Raw genomic sequence first — 23,913 nt, forward strand, 5'->3', positions numbered from 1 at the left:
TAAAATAGATAGCTAGTGGGAAGCAGCCGCATAGCACAGGGAGATCAGCTCAGTGCTGTGTGACCACCTAGAGGGGTGGGGTAGGGAGGGTGGGAGGGAGGGAGACACAAAAGGGAAGAGATATGGGGATATATGTATATGTATAGCTGATTCACTTTGTTATAAAGCAGAAACTAACACACCATTGTAAAGCAATTATACTCCAACAAAGACGTTAAAAAAAACTGAACAGAGTGAACGTTAACAAAAGTCCATTTTGTACCTCCACCCCAAAGAAACTAATGTAATTGGCATCAGCTTTTCTCTCCCAATTTTAGGAGACTTTCATGCAGCATTACGTCATTTGGTGAGGATAAATAAGAGGAAACTTGGGGAAAATGAACATGTCATCTTACTAATACTGAGCATTTGCTCTTTGCTAGTCACTGGACATACATTACTTGTTTAAATCCTCCCACTCTGTGAAAACAGTAGTATATTTGTACTCATTTCATGGGTAAGGAAACTGAGGCCCCCCAAAATGTGCATCTTGCCTATGTGCTTGGTGGAGCCGTGATTCTTACTAAGGTCTGCCCAGTGGCCAAAGAAGGGAAGCCATGTTGGATTCTGAGCACACAAGAGTGAACCAGAGACCACAGCTCTTCCCTTACAGGGGTCAGTTCAATGCAGTAATCTGTATTTTGGGCGAACAGTTTTTTAGTTATAAATAAACACTATGATGCCATTTCAAAAGTTCAGAGAAGACAGGAAAGACCTCACTATCAGAAATTCTAAAATGGTTTGTTTTTCTCTTTCCAAGACTACAAGTGGGGAAATGGACTAAAAAGGATGAGAGGATGTATGTTACAACATGGATGAATCTAGAAGACGTCATGCCAAGTGAAAGAAGCCAGACACAAAAGGTCACACAGTCTATGATTGCATTTATATGAAATAGCCAGAATGGGTGAATTCTTGGACAGAAGGCAGATTGGTGGTTGCCTGAAGCTGGGGGAAGACAAATGAGGAGTGACTGCTTACTGGGTATGAAGTTTCCTTGTAGGATGACAATGCTCTGGAACTAGACAAAGGGGGTGTTTGCACAACACTGTAAAAGTAGTCAGTGCCACTGAATTGTACATTTTAAAATGCTTCATTTTATGTTATGTGAATTCTACCTCAATATAAAATGGAAAAAAGGAGGAGAAGCTAGGGGAGGAAAGAACTATGAAACAGAAATGGTAAAGATTTGAAAGCTTTTTGGAAGAAAGACTCAACAGGATTCGAGTGCTTCCAGTTGGCTGGGAAGTAAAATTGAGATTTCTGGTTTGGGAGTCTGAATAGCTGGCTGTAACCCATGGAATAATGTAATCTCCACTGAGGATAACACAGGACCTTAGAAAGAATGGGAACCCAATGAATGTTCAATTCCCTCAAGTTCCCACTTTTTAAATAGAACAATAAATTAGAAAATCAAGGAATACTCTAAATATAGTGTAACTGTATCATATCAAGGCACTGCTAAATGTCTCATGATCTCCTTGCAGGCAAAATGGATAAATCGGATGACAGTTCCATGAAGTTGTTCAAAGTAGAATAACTGGACTAAAAATCCACTGGTTAGTGAATTGCTAGGCATCTAACAAAAGACCTGTCACAGGGCAGGTTCTCCATGAATGTCCTCAATAGATAACTCTGGAAGGAATCTCCAAAGGATGAGCCAATAGGGAGATTCCAGTTCTACTGTGTGAGCGTGCTCATTAATAACCCAGAAAAATAATTAAACCAAAAAGTGGATTTATCTGGGACTTCCCTGGAAGTCCAGTGATTAGGACTCGATGCTTTCACTGCCATGGCCCCAGGTTCATTCCGTGGTTGGGGAACTAAGATCCTGCAAGCTGTGCAGCATGGACAAAAAAAAAAGTGGACTTATCAAATTATGAATGATATAAAGGTGGAGATACTGAATGACAGACTTGAGATTTTTAAAGGTCTTTTGAGATGCCATTCTATGGAATTAGTCCTAAATTTTGGAGGAAAGCAGTATGCACAAGATGTTTATCATAGTAATATCAATAATAGCACAACCTAAATACCCAACTATGGAGAAATGATTAAGTAATCTCCTGTATAACCACTGGAAGACTACGCAATAACAGTGAAAATTCTTTTATAAAGACTATGTAATAGGGACTTCCCTCGTGGCACAGTGGTTAAGAATCTGCCTGCCAATGCAGGGGACACGGGTTTGAGCCCTGGTCTGGGAAGATCCCACATGCCGCGGAGCAACTAAGCCTGTGAGCCACAACTACTGAGCCTGAGCTCTAGAGCCCGCAAGCCACAACTACTGAGCCCGAGTGCCACAATTACTGAGCCCGCATGCCTAGAGCTGGTGCTCCACAACGAGAAGCCACCACAATGAGAAGCCTGCACACCACAATGAAGAGTAGCCCCCGCTCACCACAACTAGAGAAAGCCCGCGCACAGCAACAAAGATCTAATGCAGCCAAAAGTAAACAAATAAATAAATTTATTTTAAAAAAAAGATTATGTAGTAAGAGGAGAAATGTTTAAAATATAAAAGAGAAAAAAGAAGGAATCAAATTTATATATACAGGATTATTCAAGCCTACGTATAGGGAAAAAAACAAAGTAATACATCAAAATGTTACCAGTGGTTATGTTTGGGTGATGGGACTAGTATTGATTTTTTTTCTTTCTACTTTTATACTCTACCTTGGAGATTTTCTTTAATGAGCATAGATTTTTGTAGCAAAACTAATAAACACACAGGAGACCCAGAAACATATACTTTTTTAAAATCAGAGCCATGACCAAAGCTAAATGGATTTTTAATAAGAATTAATGTGAAGTTCTGGGATGAGGGTTTAAACGAAACGCCAAGTTTACGACTGGAGCAACAGGGCTTACTGACAGTTCCTGTGGGATTAAAAAAAAGACCTAGAAATTAACTGACTGTAAATTCGTTATGAGCCAACAGTGACATGGCTGAGGAGAAAAGATAGCCATAATATAAACTTCGGATTTCTAAAATAATTTGTATGCAAAACAAAGGCAGTAATAATATTCCCATTGTGCTGTGTGAGTTGAACTATATCTAGAATACTGTGTTCAGCTTTGAACTTGAGCTTTAAAAAAAGATGTTGAAAACCTGGAGAGCAGCCAGCAGGATGAGGCATCAGAACCACAGCAGGAAAGCAGTGATTCCCACACTTTGGCGGCATGAGAATCACTCAGAGGGCTTATTAAAATGCAGATTCTTGGGTCTCCTCCCAGAGTTTCTAATTCTATAGATCTGGGATGGGGCCAAGAAGCTGCACTTTTAGCTAGTTCCTAGGTGATGCCGATGCTGCTGGTCTGAGGATCACACTTAGAGACCCACTGGCACTGTGGATAAAAGCACAGACTCTGAAACCACACTGCTAGGGATTAAGTCCCAGCTCTTCCACCTACTGACTGTGTGACCTTGAGCAAGCCTACTTGCCCTCTCTGTGCTACAGTTTTCTCATCTGTAAAATGAAACGATTTGACCAACCTCACACAGATATCATGGCATTGATGTAGTTAATATTTGTAAAGCATTTAGAACATCTAGCCTGGCATATAATGCTTGTTAATTTAATGAGGAACATTAGAGACGTTTTGTCTGAAATAGAAAAACATTTACACATCTTCAAATACTGGAAGGACTTTTATGTGGAAGATATATTCTGCATAGTTCCTGGGGACAGACATGGAGTCAACGGGTGGAAGTGACCAAGAAGGAGCCTTTGGATCTGTAACAAGAAGGGCTTTTTATCAGCTGGAGCAACACTGGTGGGTGGCCTGGTTGGGTTCGGAGTGTCCCAGTACTCACTCAGGGCACTCCCCCGTGAGAGATGGTGAACAGGGATTCCTGTAAGGAATTCCTGTAAGGGGTGAGGGAAGTAGTCACTTAATAAACATCAGCTAGTTCAAGCAATACAACCTTGGTGTAAGGGAGCTTTCACCTCTAATAACCCGGAGCTCTCAAAGTGTTGGCCTCAGACCAAGAGCATCGCCAAGAACTTGTCAGATATGTAAATTCCCAGGCCCCAACTCAGAGCTACGGACTCAGAAACTCTGGGGGGTGAGGCCTGGCAATCTATGTTTTAACAAGCCCTCCAGATGGTGCCAATGCACCTCGAGTATGAGAACCAATGACCTACAACACTGCCCAAAACAACATTTCCTTGAGGCTCTATCTAGAACACCGAAACTTGATTAAAGTAACCTCACTCCAACAAGGTATCAGGTATAATATGCCTCTGATAACTATGTGCAGCAAACTGCTACTTACACCAAATATTTGCTTTGGTATTTAAAAGGTATATCACAAAGACAACACTGAATTTGTTTAAAACAAGAAAATCCAAACTCCACAGAGAAAAGCAAGGTACCCCCCCTCCCATCACCCTCTCAGGAGGGGCTGCCCTGCAGGGGTGGGGCGGGGATGATATATAAGGAGGACCGTGTTCTGACAAAAAGCATCAAAGCACCTAAAGGCTAAGGGGGACCTCAGAGACTGTGGTCTTACGTCATCTACCTTCCTAGCCCAGAGGAAAACACAATGACCCAGACACACAGAACCTCACTTAGCATCTCTCACCAGTCAGTGCGGACAAAGTCTCCCCTCCTGCACAGGACAAGAGTTTGGAAGAAACAGTTGAACACACTTGGAGAGCCTTTCTCACGCTCCAGGCGCTCTTCTAAATACTTGAAGTATATAACTCCTCATAACAAATCTCTGAGGTAGGTACTAATCTCATCATTTTACAGATGTGAAAACTGAGGGTCAGAAAGGTTAAGTAATTTCCAAAGGATCATACAGCTAATAAGTGGTAGACATTGACTCTGAGTCTAGGCAGTCTTTCTCCAGAGTCTGTAAGCTTCTGTAACTGTACTTCCTGTTGGGGTCAGTGAGGGAGAGGAGATACAAGTGTGAAGGCCACTACCTTGGCCTGTCTGTGCATGTGAGAGAGACGGAGAGACACAGAGCCAGAGAGTGCCGGCAAGCTCAAGATGGCGGGAAGTGTAAGCAAGAGATGCAGAGGGAGTGGGGGGGAGCCTGAAAGATGGTTCACATGTTATTTTGTCAGTCCCTGTGTGTTCCTAGGTGAGCGCTGGCGTGGATGCAGGAACTGGGGTGACTGCATTCTTAAGCACCTACACAAACAGCCTTGAATCTGTCACAGGCAAGGGCAGGACACAGTTTGACACAAGCCCTTCCCTTTCTTTTCTTCTACAAAGCAATTTAAAAGGAATACATGAGACGAAGCAGAAGTGAAGGTACCAAGGGAAAGTGACAGCTGGATGCAAAGTTGTTGGGATTAATAAGTAAGGAAGAGCCAGCAGAAGCCATGCTCACAGGCTGCAGGGACAAGGGCTGTGACAAGGAAGAGCGACATGGCAGAGTGGGCCCCGCAAGCCAGGTGCCCTCACACAGGGTGCTTGGGCTCCTCTAGAACCCCAGGACCAGTCCGTGTCTCCATCACATTAAGACTTCTCCTCATCTTCTCAGAACCCGTGTCACTGCTGTGCTCTCCTAGCAGTGTGGAAACCCCTGCAGAAACGGGACTGCAACTGATCACCCCTGAACACGCAGCTCCTAGTCCAGTACCTGGCACGCTGTTGCTTCTGGAAAAGTCTGTGGAATTGAATTTGCTGAAGCGCTGCTAGCATCCAGATGCAGTGAAATGCGTTGTCACCTTAAGGAGAGGAAGGACGGGAAAAGTCACACCCCAGAGGCTGTGTCCTAGTTGGGGAGCCCCCAGGTACAGATCCGAGACAAGGACTGGAGTGCAAGCACTTCATCTGGGACGTGAAAGAGACACCAAACACTGGTAGGGGACTGGGGAGGTGAGCAGAGAAAGACAGGCAGTCATCAAAGGGGATCTTATGGAGCCAGCTGTCAGTGTGAGCAACTAGCGCTTACCCCACTGGGGAAACTCCGGGAGCCTGGACAGAACACACTCGAGGGAGGAGGGGGCTAGGGCAACTCCCATCAATCACTGGGTTGTGCTCACTTCCCGGACCTTTGGGCCCTCTGGGCGAGTGGCCTAGCACGCGCCAGCGGGAAGAGAAAGCTGTTGGGGAAAATGCGGGTGCTGGCAGCTGAAGTCAGACAGGTGTGTAGTGAAATGGTGATGGCAAGGGCAGTCAGTGCCCCCTCAAGCGCACCGGGTCAGGGTGGTCCTGAAAATCTGCATCTCTAATGAGTCCCCAGGGAGGCGGCTGCTGCTGGTGGTCTAGAAGCACAGCCCGAGAACCACTGGGCTCAGATGTGGGCAGGACACCAACATGGTTGGTCCATGCTGGATACCTGGGGCAAATCCAACACCTAGGGCTGGGCAGAGCTTAAAGATAAAGGAAACCAGAATTACACCCCAAAATATGCCTCTTTGACATAAAAATTATTTTGAGCTGAAGACAACTGAGAAGCAGTGGATACAAGGAAAGCTCCTGCTCTCTCCCAATTTGCCTAAAAGGACATAAATTTTCAAAGCTGTCCCTCCTCCCCTCTCTATGAGGGAGGACAAAAGTGAATCACTGAGACAACTTTAGACCTTATAGGTCTGGAGACGGCAGCAGAGGAATCTACATAACAACTAACTAGCCTGTATCTACCACCAGTTTCCCATATATTTACATTCCCACCATCTGCCACTTTTGGAAGTCTAAAACTACTTTCCCTTTTTCTTCTTCTTTCTCTACAAATTTATTGCCATTTGGTTTAGATGACATATAAGCCGGAGTTCTAAGCCACTTCTCTGAGTTACTCATTTCTCTGAGTTTCTCTCACATGTGTATGAGATATACCTGTTAGTGAACTTGTTTGCTTTTCTCTTGTTAATCTATCTTTTGTTACATGGACCCAAGTTAAGAACTTAGAAGGATGGAAGGAAAGGTTATTTTCCCTGCCCAACAGAGACAAAGGCGAAGAGGTGAGCTAAATTTCTGCTTGGCCCTCTGTAGGAAAACTCTTCCCACCTCACCCAAAGCATGTGCCTGGAGTCACATACTCAGGTGGATGGGACCATGAGACAGCCTTCTTGGGAACCCTCTGTACCTGCTATGGCTAAGGTTAAGGCCACTCACAGCATCCTGAGGATGCTGCCTTCCTAGGAGTTCCAGCAGGGTCTTTTTCTCTAGGGGTGGCCTGGCAAACAAAGGTCACAGGGGCAAAGAGCACAAACAAATATTTTAGAAAGAATCCAGCTTTTGGCTACAGAATCGAATCCAGCTGGGCACCAGCCGAGTTCCTCCTGATCTGACACAGAGCTCATCAGCACAAGCCTGGTGCCCACCACCAGGGCAGCCAAAGGCAGTGCTGCATCCCTTCCTGCCAGGCCTCACAATCATTACGTAGTGTAGTGACCTTGAGGCCCTCCTACTCTGTTCTGGAAAAGGCAAACCTTCTAGAAGATACCCCCCAAAATAGTTTGTATCACCTTACACTCATTCAACAGCTACAACAGCCAGGAAAAATTAACAGGCCTCCTGTCCTTTGCTGCTTGTTTATAATAAGAGCATATGCTTGCAGGGAACATAGAATCCTAAACAAAAATTGGTGCTTATTTGACCAGACTAAATTTCCAGTTCGAAACCTACACTGTTGGTTTCACAACACAAAACTACTCATGACCTCCTGAGAAATGAGAGGGGAAAGGCAGGGAGATAGAGATAACACATCTACCCTTCATTCACGGAAGCAGAGGCATCCTTGTTTATCTTTTACAGTAATCACCCTTAGCAAAGAGAACGACAAGGCCACATGCCCACGCTTCCATTCTGAGACTGGAGTAACCACCACAAAAGCCAGGGTGTTAGGCCTCAGCCCACTGCAGGCATCTGGACCCTCCCTGTTCAGGAGGCAGGTCACTAGGGGATGCTGAGGTCAATACCCTTCAGGAGGCACTGTAATTAGCTGCAGACCAGAGCCTGACTGTGAGAGAAAGGAAAGCTTCTTCCTCTCACAAATTGCAACATTCTTCCAGCTTTCCCAATGGGTTGCCAAGTGACTCAGCGCTGGCCCACTGTGGGCACTATTACTGATGAGAAATCTTCCGCCTGGGTGATATACTGGATACAACACATGCCCTAAGAACAGTGCCAAGTCATACCAGAAGAGCAGGCGAATTATTCACCTCCACTTCAAATGCAGGCAAATCCTGTCTTAATGCAGGGGCTACTCAGTATCAGAAAGACAAAGCCCTAAGATAGTCAGAGATTTCCATCTAAGATTCAAGAAATTATTAGGTAGAGCCTCTCCTTTCATGTTGACTATTAAAAGGCAATCAAATCAAGGACAGCCTAGAAAAAGGGCAAGAAAAAAATAATTTTTCGAAAACAACCCCATAGCAGAAAGCTGCATAAGAGCCTTCAGCTCTCTAGCCGTCTTTGTGAGTGCTATGAGCTCCACCCAGAGGTCATTTCCAGATCTCCATGTTCATTTAATTTGGAAAAAGAAAACCCACATCTTCTGGGGTCCAGAGCCCGACTTGCTTTGGAGAACTGCCGGAAATTCATAGACAACATTCCCTCTTTCTCACCTTTCATTAAAGGAACTGCTCTAAACGAAGCCACTGACAAAGGATTAATCTCCAAAATACACGAGTTGCTCATGCAGCTCAATATCAAAAAAACAAACAACCCAATTCAAAACTGGGCAGAAGACCTAAACAGACATTTCTCCAAAGAGGATATACAGATTGCCAACAAACACATGAAAGGATGCTCAACATCACTAATCATCAGAGAAATGCAAATCAAACCTACAATGGGGGACTTCCCTGGTGGCGCAGTGGTTAAGAATCCGCCTCCCAATGCAGGGGACACGGGTTTGAGTCCCGGTCCAGGAAGATCCCACATGCCGCGGAACAACTACGCCCGTGCGCCACAACTATTGAACCTGAGCCCTAGAGCCCACGTGCCACAACTACTGAAGCCCACGTGCCTAGAGCCCGTGCTCTGGAACGAGAGAAGCCACCGCAATGAGAGGCCCGTGTACCGCAATGAAGAGTAGCCCCCGCTCGTCGCAACCAGAGAAAGCCCATGCACAGCAACAAAGACCCAACACAGCCAAAAATAAATTAATTAATTTTAAAAAAGAAAAAAAAGCTACAATGATGTATCACCTCACACCAGTCAGAATGGCCATCACCAAAAAATCTACAAACAACAAATGCTGGAGAGGGTGTGGAGAAAAGGGAACCCTCCTACACTGTTGGTGGGAATGTAAATTGATACAGCCACTATGGAGAACAGTACGGAGGTTCCTTAGAAAACTAAAAATAGAACTACCATACGACCCAGCAATCCCACTACTGGGCATATACCCTGAGAAAACCATAATTCAAAAAGAGTCATGTACCAAAATATTCATTGCAGCTCTATTTACAATAGCCAGGACATGGAAACAACCTAAGTGTCCATCATCGGATGAATGGATAAAGAAGATGTGGCACATATATACAATGGAATATTACTCAGCCATAAAAAGAAATGAAATTGAGTTATTTGTAGGGAGGTGGATGGACCTAGAGTCTGTCATACAGAGTGAAGTAAGTTCGAAAGGGAAAAACAAATACCGTATGCTAACACATATATATGGAATCTTAAAAAAAATGGTTCTGAAGAACGTAGAGGCAGGACAGGAATAAAGATGGAGACATAGAGAATGGACTTGAGGACATGGGGAGGGGGAAGGGTAAGCTGGGACGAAGTGAGAGAGTGGCATGGACATATATGCACTACCAAACGTCAAACAGATAGCTAGTGGGAAGCAGCCGCACAGCACAGGGAGATCAGCTCGGTGCTCTGTGATCACCTAGAGGGGTGGGATAGGGAGGGTGGGAGGGAGACGCAAGAGGGAGGGGATATGGGGATATCTGTATACATATAGCTCATTCACTTTGCTATACAGCAGAAACTAACACAACAATGTAAAGCAATTATACTCCAATAAAGATGTTAAAGAATATTAAATTTAAAAAAAACAAAGGAACTGCTCTGAAGTCTGAAATTCAAGATATACTCAGGGAACCTGGTGACTTCCAGCAGGACAACTACCTTTGATATTTGCACCTGTCGAGGAACTAGTTTGAGTTCCTGGCAGGTTGAACTCAGCTCAAAGACAGTGGAGCGTTCAAAGAGTACTTTTAGAAGAAAAAGTGAGGGCTCTCCTTGAAAAAAATATAAGACTCGAGAGTAACTCAGGGAGCAAAGAAGAATGTGTCTAATATTAGAAGGACTGGGAATAATCCTCCTTCAGGAAGGACCCATGGCTACTTGCCTAGAAGGCCCAACTGAAAAGCAACCACTCCCTTATGCAACCCAGAAGATCCCCCTAAGGCAATCACCAGCCATACTTTTCAAAAAACTGACTAGGGTCCTCAGAGCATTCCCCTGGTATCCATCCATTCATAACATGCACACTACTCACCACTCCACCCCACCCTCCACGCCGGTGGCCCTCAGTCCACAAGGGGTCAGGCTAGGATCAAGAGTCCCCAGTTTGCTGGGCTCTCAACTGCCCAGTGCAAGACTTGCTCTGTTCCAGATATCATAAGCTAGCCCAGCAAATAAATGAAGCGTTCAAACAACAACAACTGTATGTTGGTGCACCAAGTTTCATCTACCATCTATCATCACAGCCCGCATGCTCCTGCCTTCAACAGCTTGTGCCTTACATGACTTAAGACAGCTCTGACAGGTTCTCAAAGGGGAAAAAAATCAAACTTACCCTGTCTTCCTCCAACACCACGCCCCCACCCCCAACACTGCCACCCAAGTTCTTTCCTCACTATGAAACACTGAACAGTCTTTCCGTGTCTATTGACAAAAATATCTATGGCCATATTTATCCACCTCGGGAGTATTAAAGGTCTACAAAATATCTGTGCTAAACCTCTGCACATTCTCCATTAAACAAGGCTAAGCATTCCCAGAATGTTGACCTCTTTTCTTCTTTAATAGACTTTTTTAGAGCAGTTTTAGGGTCACAGCAAAATTGAGCAGAAAGTACAGAGTTCCTATATAATCCCGGCCCCCACGCATGCACAACCTCCCCCATTATCAACATCTCCCACCAGAGTGGGACATTTGTTACAATCTATGAACCTGCATTGACACACCATTATCACCCAGAGTCCACAGTTTACATTATGGTTCACTCTCGGTGCTGCACATTCTATAGGTTTGGACAAATGTATAATCATATGTATCCACCATTATGGTATCATACAGAGTATTTTCCCTGCTCTGAAAACCCTCTCCCTCTTTGTTCCTTGACCATAATGCAAAAAATGTTGTGCTCAGCATGACTCAGTATGACTCTAAGCAGAGGACTCGAAGCCTGCCTAAGGATAAGCACCACCAAGGAGACTTGTTAAAATCACAGATGTTCAGACTGCACCCTCAATCCACTAAATCAGACCTTGCTAGGGAGGAGCCCAGAAAGCTAGACACAGTCCAGGCACCCCAGGTGATTGCTATCATCAGTAAGTTTCAAAAATGCCTCTCTAAAGAAGAAATGCTCCTAAGTTCAGTCTCCCACCTGAAGAGCAGCAACCATTAAGAATGTAGAAGGCCACAGCAATCAGAGAAGGAAAAGAAATAAAAGGAATCCAAATCGGAAAAGAAGAAGTAAAACTGTCACTGTTTGCAGATGACATGATACTATACATAGAGAATCCTAAAGATGCTACCAGAAAACTACTAGGGCTAATCAATGAATTTGGTAAAGTAGCAGGATATAAAATTAATGCACATAAATCTCCTGCATTCCTATACACTAATGATGAAAAATCTGAAAGAGAAATTAAAGAAACACTCCCATTTACCACTGCAACAAAAAGAATAAAATGCCTAGGAATAAACCTTCCTAGGGAGACAAAAGACCTGTATGCAGAAAACTATAAGACACTGATGAAAGAAATTAAAGAGGATACAAACAGATGGAGAGATATACCATGTTCTTGGATTGGAAGAATCAACATTGTGAAAATGATTATACTACCCAAAGCAATCTACAGATTCAATGCAATCTCTATCAAAGTACCAACGGCATTTTTCACAGAACTAGAACAAAAAATTTCACAATTTGTATTGAAACACAAAAGACCCTGAATGGCCAAAGCAATCTCGAGAAAGAAAAAGGGAGCTGGAAGAATCAGGCTCCCTGACTTCAGACTATACTACAAAGCTACAGTAATCTTGACAGTAAGGTACTGGCACAATAACAGAAATACAGATCAATGGAACAGGATAGAAAGCCCCGAAATAACGCCACACACATATGGTCACCTTATCTTTGATAAAGGAGGCAAGAATATACAATGCAGAAAACACAGCCTCTTCAATAAGCGGTTCTGGGAAAACTGGACAGCTACATGTAAAAGAATGAAATTAGAACACTCCCTAATGCCATACACAAAAATAAACTCAAAATGCGTTAAAGACCTAAATGTAAGGCCAGACACTATCAAACTCTTAGAGGAAAACATAGGAAGAACACTCTTTGACATAAATCACAAAGATCTTTTTTGATCCACCTCCTAGAGTAATGGAAATAAAAACAAAAATCAACAAATGGGACCTAATGAAACTTAAAAGCTTTTTCAAAGCAAAGGAAACGATAAACAAGACCAAAAGACAACCCTCAGAATGGGAGAAAATATTTGCAAATGAAGCAACTGACAAAGGATTAATCTCCAAAATATACAGGCAGCTCATGCAGCTCAATATCAAAAAAAACAAACAACCCAATCCAAAAATGGGCAGAAGAACTAAACAGACATTTCTCCAAAGATATACAGATTGCCAATAAACATATGAAAGGATGCTCAACATCACTAATCGTTAGAGAAATGCAAATCAAAACTACAATGAGGTATCACCTCACACCACTCAGAATGGCCAACATCAAAAAATCTACAAACAATAAATGCTGGAGAGGGTGTGGAGAAAAGGGAACCCTCTCTTGCACCGTTGGTGGGAATATAAATTGATATAGCCGCTATGGAGAACAGAATGGAGGTTCCTTAAAAAACTAAAAATAGAACTACCATACGACCCAGCAATCCCACTACTGGGCATATACCCTGAGAAAACAATAATTCAAAAAGACTCATGTACCACAATGTTCATTGCAGCTCTATTTACAATAGCCAGGACATGCAAGCAACCTAAGTGTCCATCGACAGACAAATGGAGAAAGAAGATGTGGCACATATATACAATGGAATATTACTCAGCCATAAAAAGAAACAAAATTGAGTTATTTGTAGTCAGGTGGATGGATCTAGAGACTGTCATACAGAGTGAAGTAAGTCAGAAAGAGAAAAACAAATACCATATACTAACACATATATATGGAATCTAAAAAAAAAAAAGGTTCTGAAGAACCTAGGGGCAGGACTGGAATAAAGACGCAGACGTAGAGAATGGACTTGACACGAGGAGGGGGAAGGGTAAGCTGGGACGAAGTGAGAGAGTGGCATGGACATATATACACTACCAAATGTAAAACAGAGAGCTAGTGGGAAGCAGCCACATAGCACAAGGAGATCAGCTCGGTGCTTTGTGACCACCTAGAGGGGTGGGATAGGGAGGGTGGGAGGGAGACGCAAGAGGGAGGAGATATGGGGATATATGTTTATGTATAGCTGATTCACTTTGTTATACAGCTGAAACTAACACACCACTGTAAAGCAATTATACGCCAATAAAGATGTTAAAAGAAAAAAAAAAAAAGAATGTAGCAGGCGTTTCCCACCCATGCAAGCTCCAGCTCCATGAGAATACCTAGAACACAAGATGGGTCCCATTCTTTACTTCTAAACAGCAAGGCTGCTAATACTTTTCTCACTTATCCCCTTATGTTGTTGCCAGAAAGGTTTACAAGGCCTAGCAAGTGTCCGCTTCTATTAGGAAATGTTTTTGTATTCCTACGCAATGGTCTACTATTGGTCTACACTTTATAAACATGCTATTTGGATCATTTGCACAAAATGATGAGTTAGGAAGTAGGTCTGCTTGGTTACAGTAGAGGATTTGCCTGAGGACATTAGCACACATCGTGCACGGAGCAGGACACACAGCTAATATCGGTTTTTCTTCTTTGTGCCTTGAGGGCTCTTCTGCCAGCTGCTCCCCCTGGCTCCCCACTGCTCTGCATTCTGCCATAGCCACTGATGGTTTAATGGCAAAATTCGCTGGGCAGCAAGCCATGTGGCTCTTACAGACGGCAATTAGGAGAGAAGGAAAGGCTGAATTACAAGGTGTTTGAAAACGCAGTTTGAAAAAGTCAGATCTTATTTTCTCTTACCTCCTGGTAATAAAATCTCTGTATTCATCCCAAAACAGACAGCTAACTCGGGGGTCATTTGGAGTCAACAGCTCAGTCAATATAAAAATCCACTACACAGTCAATGGGGAGCATGAAAATCCATTAAAACCAGAAGTCATATTTTTTTCAGCAAAAGGAATCCTTACCTTTTCTTTGGCTTTCCTTTTCGTCGCTGCATCCATCCACTCATTTTCTTTCTCCAGCATGTCAATAAAGGCCCATCGAACACCCTCAATCAATTCCTCCATCTATAAGGAAATACCCAAAGAAGCAGGTCAAAACCAAGAAGCTTCAGACAAGCTTTTCTGGGCCACAATAAATAGTCCAATGCTAAACACAGTGTCAAAGAGGCTCCTTTAAGCTTGACTCCATGCTCTGGCAGCATTTCTTTGCCCAGGAAAATGCCTTTTCCCCCCATTACTAGAAGAAAACTAACCATTTCTTTCCTTGAGAACAATGTGATGGCCCACTTGTAAAAGGATTACATGAGGAAAGGAATTCGCCATAGGTTATGACTAATAACTTACCTGTAGCTACTGTATTAGTGCACCCATATCAAGGTTGCAACTAATTTCAATAGGTTAGTAAGGGCTTGAGAGAAAAAAGCAAAGGCATGTGCTGTGTACTTCAGAAAGACATTGCAGAAGAAAGTGAGTGAACAGTTGAAAGAGATACTGTTAACAGAGAAACAGGCAGGGAGAGCCAGCACCCTAGACACTTCTCAATATGAATCACTTATGTCAAGACCCCAGTTCTCTCCAAATTAATGCCAGTGGTTAAACCAAATGCGTGGCTGTTCTCTGTCATCTTCGTACTCTCCTCTCTCCTCTCTGACAGCTCAGAAAAGTCGTATGCTATTTCAAGTCTAAAATGGTTAGGTCTCAAGGGGGCTGCTACAGAAACACGGTCTTCTGAAAGCCCTGTTTCAAAGTGTTCCAAGAGTGAGACCACACCTACAGTGATGATGTGTTTGCCCTGGCTTTTCTTCCAGCATCTGTGGGTCAGCAGAGAGGACTGGGGGAGAGAGATGCTAACACTTAACTTCAGCAGCCCGCATGGAGCAGTCTGGGGAGGTCCTGCTTGTCTATGGGTGAAAACCAATCGAAATTCCATTCTCCTATACAGATGCTTCATTTTTCCTAATAGGACACTCAAGAAAGCATATAATACTAGGTTTGGCACCAGAATGAAAATTTTCATTTGAAATTATGGAGGTGTAAATCCATTTTTAGCGTTAATTCTAGAAAGAAAGAAATTTAGATGTTTCCTTGGTTCTATAATGAATTGTCAGCACAAAGCTCAAAATAGTTCTTTTCTGTTTAATAAGTTTCATAGTTTCATAGTTTCAGCTATGTTTTCAGTTCAATAACAGTTGTAAGGGAATAAGAGCTGGAAATCAGTGGGCTGGGTTCCATTGTATGTAAATAAGAACAAACAGCAGATGGAGGCGGGGGTACTTCACAGCTATTTCTTCCCAACTTAGTAAAAACATTAAGAGAAAAGAAACCTCAACTTGAGATTGGGGCGTGATAAAGACATGAAATGACAGAAGAGCAAAGGTCCCAGTTCACTGGTTCTCAACCTTGTCTGTACACTGGGGTCTCTGGTTGGGGGGTGGCGGGAGGAGCTTTAAACAATGCTGATGTCATTGTTGCAGAGTGAGGCCTGAGCACTGGGAGGTTGCAAAGCCCCTCCAGGTGATTCCAATGTGCAGCCAGGATGAGGACTCACTGGTGTAGGGAAGCCACTTATTTTACAGATAAGGAAATTAGGAGTCAAGAGAGTCCATGACCAGGACTTTCCTGGCGATCCAGTGGCTAAGACTCTGCACTCCCAATGCAGGGGGCCTGGGTTCGACCCCTGGTCAGGGAACTAGATCCCACATGCCGCATCTAAGACTTCGCATGCAGCAACTAAGAGTTTGCATGCCGCAACTAAAGATTCCTCATGCTGCAACTAAAAGATCCCAAATGCCGCAACTAAAGATCCTGCATACCGCAACGAAGATCCCACATGCCAGAACGAAGATCCCACATGCCACAACTAAGACCTGGCGCAGCCAAATAAATAAATAAATATTTTTGAAAAGACAGAGAGAGAGAAAGAGAGTCCATGATCTCTTCCAGCTCTTACAGCTGGGAAGGGTCAGAGCCAGGACCTGACCTCAGAGGTAAATGACAGTTGTGAGGTCGGAATGTCCAGGAGCAACAGAGGTGTCCCTCAGAAATCAGAGGAAAATGTCAGGAAAGTAGAAGAAAACAGAGAGAGATGCAGCAGTGACCATTTCAAACAGAAAACCCACAGGAGGGTGCTAAAACAACAAGGAAATCTTCAGGGCCTAGATCATTTGCCTCTGCAGTCACCAGCACCCCTAAGTCTTTATGACATCACTGTAGGGGAGCAAAATTTGCCACCCTAAAATATGTCTCTTTGGCATATCAATTGTTTTAAGCTGGTCATTTTCTGAGGAACAGCAGACATAGGAAGGGATCTGAAAACGAAATAGCAGTTGCCCTTTTGTAAGAAATATCTCCATTTGTAAGGGAAATTTCCATTTGAAGGGTGTCTCCCTCTCTGTACCTGGAAGAGGAGGATGACTAAATCTCCAGAAACTTCTATCAATGGAGAAGTCATCGACTTAAATCTTCATCACAATCACCGTCCTTTACCACACTTTTCCTAGTATTGCCCCATAACTGACATCTTCTTTTGTCTTTAGCTGAAGATGGTACATAAGGTGAGGGCTTTGGCCGTTTTGGCAAGCTGCTTAGTTTTTCCTGGTCTCTCCCATGCATATATGCTACTTAACTTTGTTTGATTTTCTGCTGTCACTCTCTATCACATCAATTTAATTCTTTTATCAGCCAGAAGAATTTAGAAGGGGAGAGGAATACTTCTTCCTCTCCAACATCATCACGCAGCAACACACAACACACATCAGCCAGCCTGTCACCTTCACTTAAAAAGAGAAACAGTAACTTCCCAAACTAGGGAGGGGCAACAGGGATGGAAAGAAATGGGTGCATTAATTTGCCAGAGATTCAGCGACTGAATCAATGGAACCAGGTGATTAATTTTGTGGGGAGGTGAGGAAAGGGTGGGAACAGTCAGATTAATTCCCAGGCTTCAGGCACAGGCAACCAGATGGATACTGCCACCATTATCTTTTTTTTTTGCATTTTTAAAAATTGAGTTATAATTGACATATATTAGTTTCAGGTATACAACATAATGATTTGATATTTGTATATATTATGAAATGATCACAATAATAAGTCTAGTTAACACCCATCACCATGTTACCAAACACAAGTTCATATGCCCAACGCACAGTGAGGCCAAACAATCTGAAACATCGGAGTCTAGAGCAGAGAAAGGTTTATTGCAGGGCCAAGCAAGGAGAACGAGTGGTTCATGCTCAAACACCCTGAACTCCCCAGCAGTTTTCAGGGAGAAGTATTTATAGGCAAAATTTGGGGTGATGGCTGCAGGGTGTGTAACTTTCTTCTGATTGGTTGGTGGTGAGGTAACAGGGCGGTGCTCCAGGAATCCTATGCTCAGCCTGGAGTTACCACCCTCCCCCTGGGTGGGGGCCTTAGTTCTTGCAGAAGAACTCAGAGATATACGGCTATGTGTATCCCTTGAGGAGGAACCAGGACTCTGCTGCACTGTTGTCTCCTTATTCCTCCTCCTTTGTTTCTGCATTCCCTCCCTTCCCTGCTTAGCAACTGTTTGAAGCTGCCCTTGGGAACTCAGAGAAGGTCAAGGAGGCTGAAGCCTTTTTCCTGCGAATAAGAAACGCGGGACACGGAAAAGATTTGTACCAGGGAAGGCCCCGCAGAGTCTTGCTCCGTTTCAACCAAACATAGAGTATTTTTTTTTCCCTTGAGATGAGAACTTTTAAGATCTACTCTCTTAGCAACTTTCAAATATACAATACAGTATTACAAATTATAGTCACCATTTTCTAAGACATAGAATGTTGGAAGACAAAGACAGGTGAAGACAAAGGCCAGACCTCACTGGGAAGTGGAGATATCAAGTCTGCACAACACAGTCGAGGAGTCTGTCTATGAAAGAGAGAGAGCAAAGACAGGGTACAAGTGGATATAGGGTTAAGAGAGGGTTCTGAGTTTGGGTTGTGTGCATTTGTTTGTTGCTGCTGCTGTTGTGGTAGTTGCCCATGTGAGAGGTTTACCTGTGTTTATGTACTGACGGACATTCAACAAGAAGGAAACGAAAAACCTGATTAAAAAATGAGCCAAAGACCTTGACAGACATCTCACTAAAGAAGACATACAGATGGCAAACAAACATAAGAAAAGATGTTTCACATCACATGTCATGAGGGAAATGCAAACTAAAACAATGAGATAGCACTACACACCTATTAGAATTGCCCAAATCCACAACACTGACAATACCAAGCACTGGAGAGGCTGTGGAGCAACAGGAACTCTCACTCACCGCTGGTGGGAATGCAAAATCGGAGAGCCATTTTGGAAGACAGTTTGGTAGCTTTTTTACAAAACTAAACATACTTTCACCATACAATCCAGCAATCACATTCCCTGGTATTTACCCAAAGGAGATAGAAACTTATGTCCACCCAAAAGTCTGCACCCAAATGTTTATAGCGACTTTATTTATACTTACCAAATCTTGGAAGCAACTATGGTGTCCTTCAGTAGGTGACCGGCTAAACAAGCTGTGATACATCCAGACAATGGAATATTACTCAGTGCTAAAAAGAAATGAGCTAGCAAGCCATGAGGAGACATGGAGAAACCTTAAGTGCATATTACTAACTGAAAGAAACCAATCTGAAAAGGCTACATGCTGTATGATTCCAATGATACCACATCCAGAAAAGGCAAAACTATGGAGGCAATAAAAAGATCGGCGGTTGTGGGGTGGGGGTGGGGAGAGATAAGCAGGCAGAGCACAGAGAATTTTCAGGGCAGCGAAAATACTCTGTATGAGATTATAATGATACATTCATGTCATCATACACTTGTTCAAATGCACAGAATGTACAAGAGTGAACTCTAAGGTAAACTATATACCTTGGGTGATAATGATGTGTCAATGTAGGTTCACCTTCAGTTTAAAAAAAAAAAAAGTGAGTGATGTTAATGAGAGAAACTATGCATGTGTCAGGGGCAGGAGTGTTAGGTAGCTAGTCAGACATGAGAGGGTCCTGCCCCATCCTGGACGGTTTGCCTTTCCCTCCCCTACCTGGACACTGGTGGTTGCAGCATGCCCAGAGATCCTCCCTCTCGTGGTCAAGGACCACTGCTAGGTTTCCAGCCATACCAGGACCAAGCAAGACAAAACCGCCAGCACAGGTTGACGCAGGCGCACCAAGACCTACAAGGTGACTCGAGGTAACCCAGGGTTCATTACGCCTCACTTGTAATAACTTAGCATCGCGGCTTTTGCTTCCCCGCCCCACCCCATGGGTTCTGCTTGGGTGCTTATGGGTAAGTGCCTGCATACTAGCAGGAAAGTTATATAACCTAAAGCTGTCAATCAACTTGACAATCAAATGACATAGGACACACCCAACCCTGTCCCATTGCAGGGCTGCTCTGGTTTCCAGGTAGCCCACTCTCATCCTTTCTTGGGAGTGTACTTTCGCTCTGCTTAATAAAACTCTTGCTACTTAAAACTGCTCTATGCCTCCTGACTGAATTCTTTCCCTTGAGAAGGGCAAGAACCGAGGAAATCGCCATTCCACGAAATCTCTATACCCTCCTCTCAATTTTGTTGTTGAAGAAGAGACTATGCCATCTCAAAACACGTCTCTTTGGCTTAAGGATTATCTCAAACTGATTATTTTTAAGAAAGAGCACACAAAATAAGTGCTAAAAACCAAGAGGTTACCCTCTTGGAAGAAACATTTGCATTTATAAGAGAAACCTCTGCGTCTCCCTCTCTGTATCAGGAAGAGCAAGTTGACTAAATCTCTAGAAACTTTTATCGATGGAGAAGGCAAGGCATGAACTTAAGTCTGCATAACAAGCAGACCTGTGTTTACTGTGCTTTTCTCAATAACCTCCCTCAACTGTCCCCCCAGCCCTCACCCCACTCTCCAACATCTTCTTCTGTCTTCAGCTGGAGATGGTATTTAAGGCGATGGTTTGGGCCATTTTGGAAAGTTACTCAGTTTCCCTGGCTTGCTCTCATGTATGCAGGAGATATACATGTTATTAAACTTCTGTTTTTCTCCTGCTACTCTGTCCTTTTATGATAGGGAGGTCTCAGCCAAGAACCTAGAAGGATAGAGGAAAGATTTTTTTTCTTCCCCATGCTATAAACTTAAACCTGCTGTAAAAAAAAAAATTAAGTCCTTTTTAAAGGACTTACTGTGTGTAGGTTATATGCAAATACTACACCATTTTATATAAGGCAATCGAGCATCCGCAGATTGTGGTTATCTGCAGGGAGTCCTGGAACCAATCGCCCACAGATACTGAGAGATGACTGTAATCATTTTCCTCTTTTCTTTCCCTGTGAGCCTCAGCTGGTCTCTGCCCTAGTCCTCTGAGACCACCACTCCCCTCCCAGGTCTCATCACAGGTTCTCAATTCTTTCTTTTTGACCACTCTACAGATTTAATATATAACAGTTTTTGTGAAATGGTGCTGAACTACCCCAGCAGACTTTAAGAACAAGGGAAATCTCTGAAGGTGATTAATGTCATTGGTTGGCATGTCAATGCAAATAAGAGAAATAATGATTTTAGTATGCTGGAACTAGGAAGATAAATCACTGAACACTTCTGATTTTTATCTTTAGACTACTCTACAGCATCACATAATAACAATGCCTTCAGTCAAGTCATGTTCCCTGAGGCAGCAAAAGCCTGACGTGATTTTTAAATAAGAAGACAGAAATATTATTTCTTCACCAAACCTTGACCTAATGCCCCAACCAGCCAGCATATAACATTAATAGAAATCACTTAAAGTAGAAGTCATAAGGTGAAGTTATCCATAGAAAATATTTATTTAGAGTTAAAAATCAAAATATGACATACAAAAATTAACTCAAATATTGTTATGGTAAAATCTGCCACATTCAGAGTAAGAGCCCTCCATGTAAAGCAGCATTTTGTTAAGCATCTACTTATCTCAGATTTTATGGACCCACACTGAGAAAATACAGTTTATTTGGTCAGTATATGGGCAGTTTTTAGTTCTTTCCCTCAACCAATGCTATTTAAAAGTGGGTTCCCCTTTTCATTCTTTGCACTCCAGGGTTTTGCCCACAGCATTCTACATCAGACACTGGTGAGTCACATACACATATGCATACACCTGGTACCCTTCAGGAAAGGTTTTTTTTAATGAGATTCTCCTATCTTAGTGCATTAAAATTGTCTCACCTGCTCTTCTTTTGACCTCTCCTTATCCTCCCTCCCCTCACATGGACATAGGAACTTTGTGTTCTATATATATGGGTCAAGATGGTTCTATTAATGCATTTAAAGGGACATATGCTAATACCACTTTGAGAAGACGTGAAACCAAGCAGGACCCTGCATGGCCTTCCTGGTGACAGACCCCCCACTCCGTGTCCCCCACTTCTTGTTTGGAAAAAAAGCTTTAGTCTCGCCGGCCTTCCCCTGAGTTCCAAAGAGCAAATTTAAGCAGTTAATAATTAGAGAAGTGACAGAACGCAGAAACAAAGTCAAAGCAATCAAGCAAAAAGTTACGATAGCTTACACAATACTTCAGCCATAAAACAGAGTCAAAGGACTCCTAGTTCCTCCTCAAGGGATACAGATAACAATCTGACACATATCTTTGAGTTGGTTTACAGAAACCAGAGCCCCACCAGATGGAAACTGCTGACCATAAGCATGCAGACCTCAGATTGGTTGGAACCAGAAGACTGATGCTTAAGATTCTCAAAACATCACCCTGTTACCTCACCAACAACCAATCAGAAGAATGTCCACAAGCTGATCACACACCTTGCAACCCTCACCCCTAATGTTGCATTTAAAAACCCTTGCCCAACCCTACTGTGAACTGCGTACGTGAGGGATCTAGGTTACGCGCTCCTTGTGAGAATCTAATGCCTGATGATCTGAAGTGGGGCTGAGGCAGTGATGCTAGTGCTGGGGAGTGGCTGCAAATACAGATTATCATTAGCAGAGAGGTTTGACTGCACAGAGACCATAATAAATCAACTGCTTGCAGACTCGTATCAAAACCCTACCAGTGAGTGGCAAGTGACAGTTAAGCTGCATCTTACGGAGGAGACTGGACAGAAGCAACACACTTCGGGTGTCACTGTCTCCCATCACTCCCAGATGGGACCATCTAGTTGCAGGAAAACAAGCTCAGGGCTCCCACTGATTCTGCATTAGGGTGAGTTGTATAACTAATTCATTATATATGACAATGTAATAATAACATAAATAAAGTGCACAATAAATGTAAAAATTAAATAAATAAATAAGTTAGTAAGTAAGTAAAATAAAAACGCTTGCCCAAAAGCCATCAAGGAGTATGGGTCTTTTGAGCTTTAGCTGCCCATTCTCCCTGCAAATAAATGCTGTACTTCCCTTCACCACAACCCAGTGTCTGTAGATTGACTTTACCACACATCGAGTTTGGCTCGATAACAAAAGGGGTCAGTTCACCCCACTGTCAGTTGTAGTTTCCTTCAAAGCTTTGTCTCTGGTGACAAAGAAATCCTACATGGCCAACTCAGATCGTACCTCATACCAATGAATCCCAAACACTTAAACCCACACTTTCAGTCCCTTCTCTGAGTTCCTATTAGGCTTATATTCAGAACAATATAGGTGTGTATTTAATTGCCATTTATATTTATTTGATCTCCCCAAGAAATCCATAACCTTCGAAGACAGGAATCATGATTTAGATCAAATGAGATCATGGATATGTAAGGCAACTAAGAAGTGTTGAAGGGGAGCAGAATTTGCCACCCCAAAACATACCTCTTTGGCATGAGGATTATTTTAGATTTTAGGTTGATTATTTTTAAGGAACAGCAGATTAGAAAAAGCTCAGAAAACAGAGAAGTTACTCTTTTGTAAGAGACATTTACATTTACAGGAGAAACCTCCATTTGAGAGGGTGTCTCCCTCTCTGTACCAGGAAGATGTCATGACTAAATCTCTAGAAACTCTTAGCAGTGGAGAAGTCAAAACTTACATCTGTATAACAACGTTACCCTTGTTTACCGTGCTTTGCCTGGTAACCTCCCATGACTGGCTTCCCTCCCCCGACAACAACATCTTTTGACTTTAGCTGGAGATGGTATTTAGGGTGATGACTTGGGCCATTTTGGCGAGTTACTCAGTTTTCCTGGGTCTCTCTCATGTATACAGGAGGTATACATGTTATTAAACCTCTCTCTTTCTCCTGTTAATCTGTCTTTTCATTACAGAGGGATCTTAGCCAAGAACCTAGGAGGTAAAAGGGAAAAATAATTTTTCTTCCCCTATGGTGTTCTGCAAATTTAAAGTTGTTAGTTTTATGATTTCATATCTCACCACTGTTAGT

General features: G+C 43.0%; 1 protein-coding gene across 1 annotated transcript in view; it reads right to left on the reverse strand.

Annotated features, from left to right (window-relative positions):
* PHEX (phosphate regulating endopeptidase X-linked) overlaps window positions 1-23,913 on the reverse strand; it is a 201,450-nt gene that overhangs the window by 97,346 nt on the left and 80,191 nt on the right. The window contains exon 12 of the mRNA XM_030843712.2: window positions 14,515-14,616. Coding sequence (XP_030699572.1) covers window positions 14,515-14,616 — 102 coding nt within the window. The remainder of the gene's footprint in view (window positions 1-14,514; window positions 14,617-23,913) is intronic.

This window comes from Globicephala melas, chromosome X (assembly GCF_963455315.2).
Source record: "Globicephala melas chromosome X, mGloMel1.2, whole genome shotgun sequence".
Lineage (NCBI taxonomy): Eukaryota > Metazoa > Chordata > Mammalia > Artiodactyla > Delphinidae > Globicephala > Globicephala melas.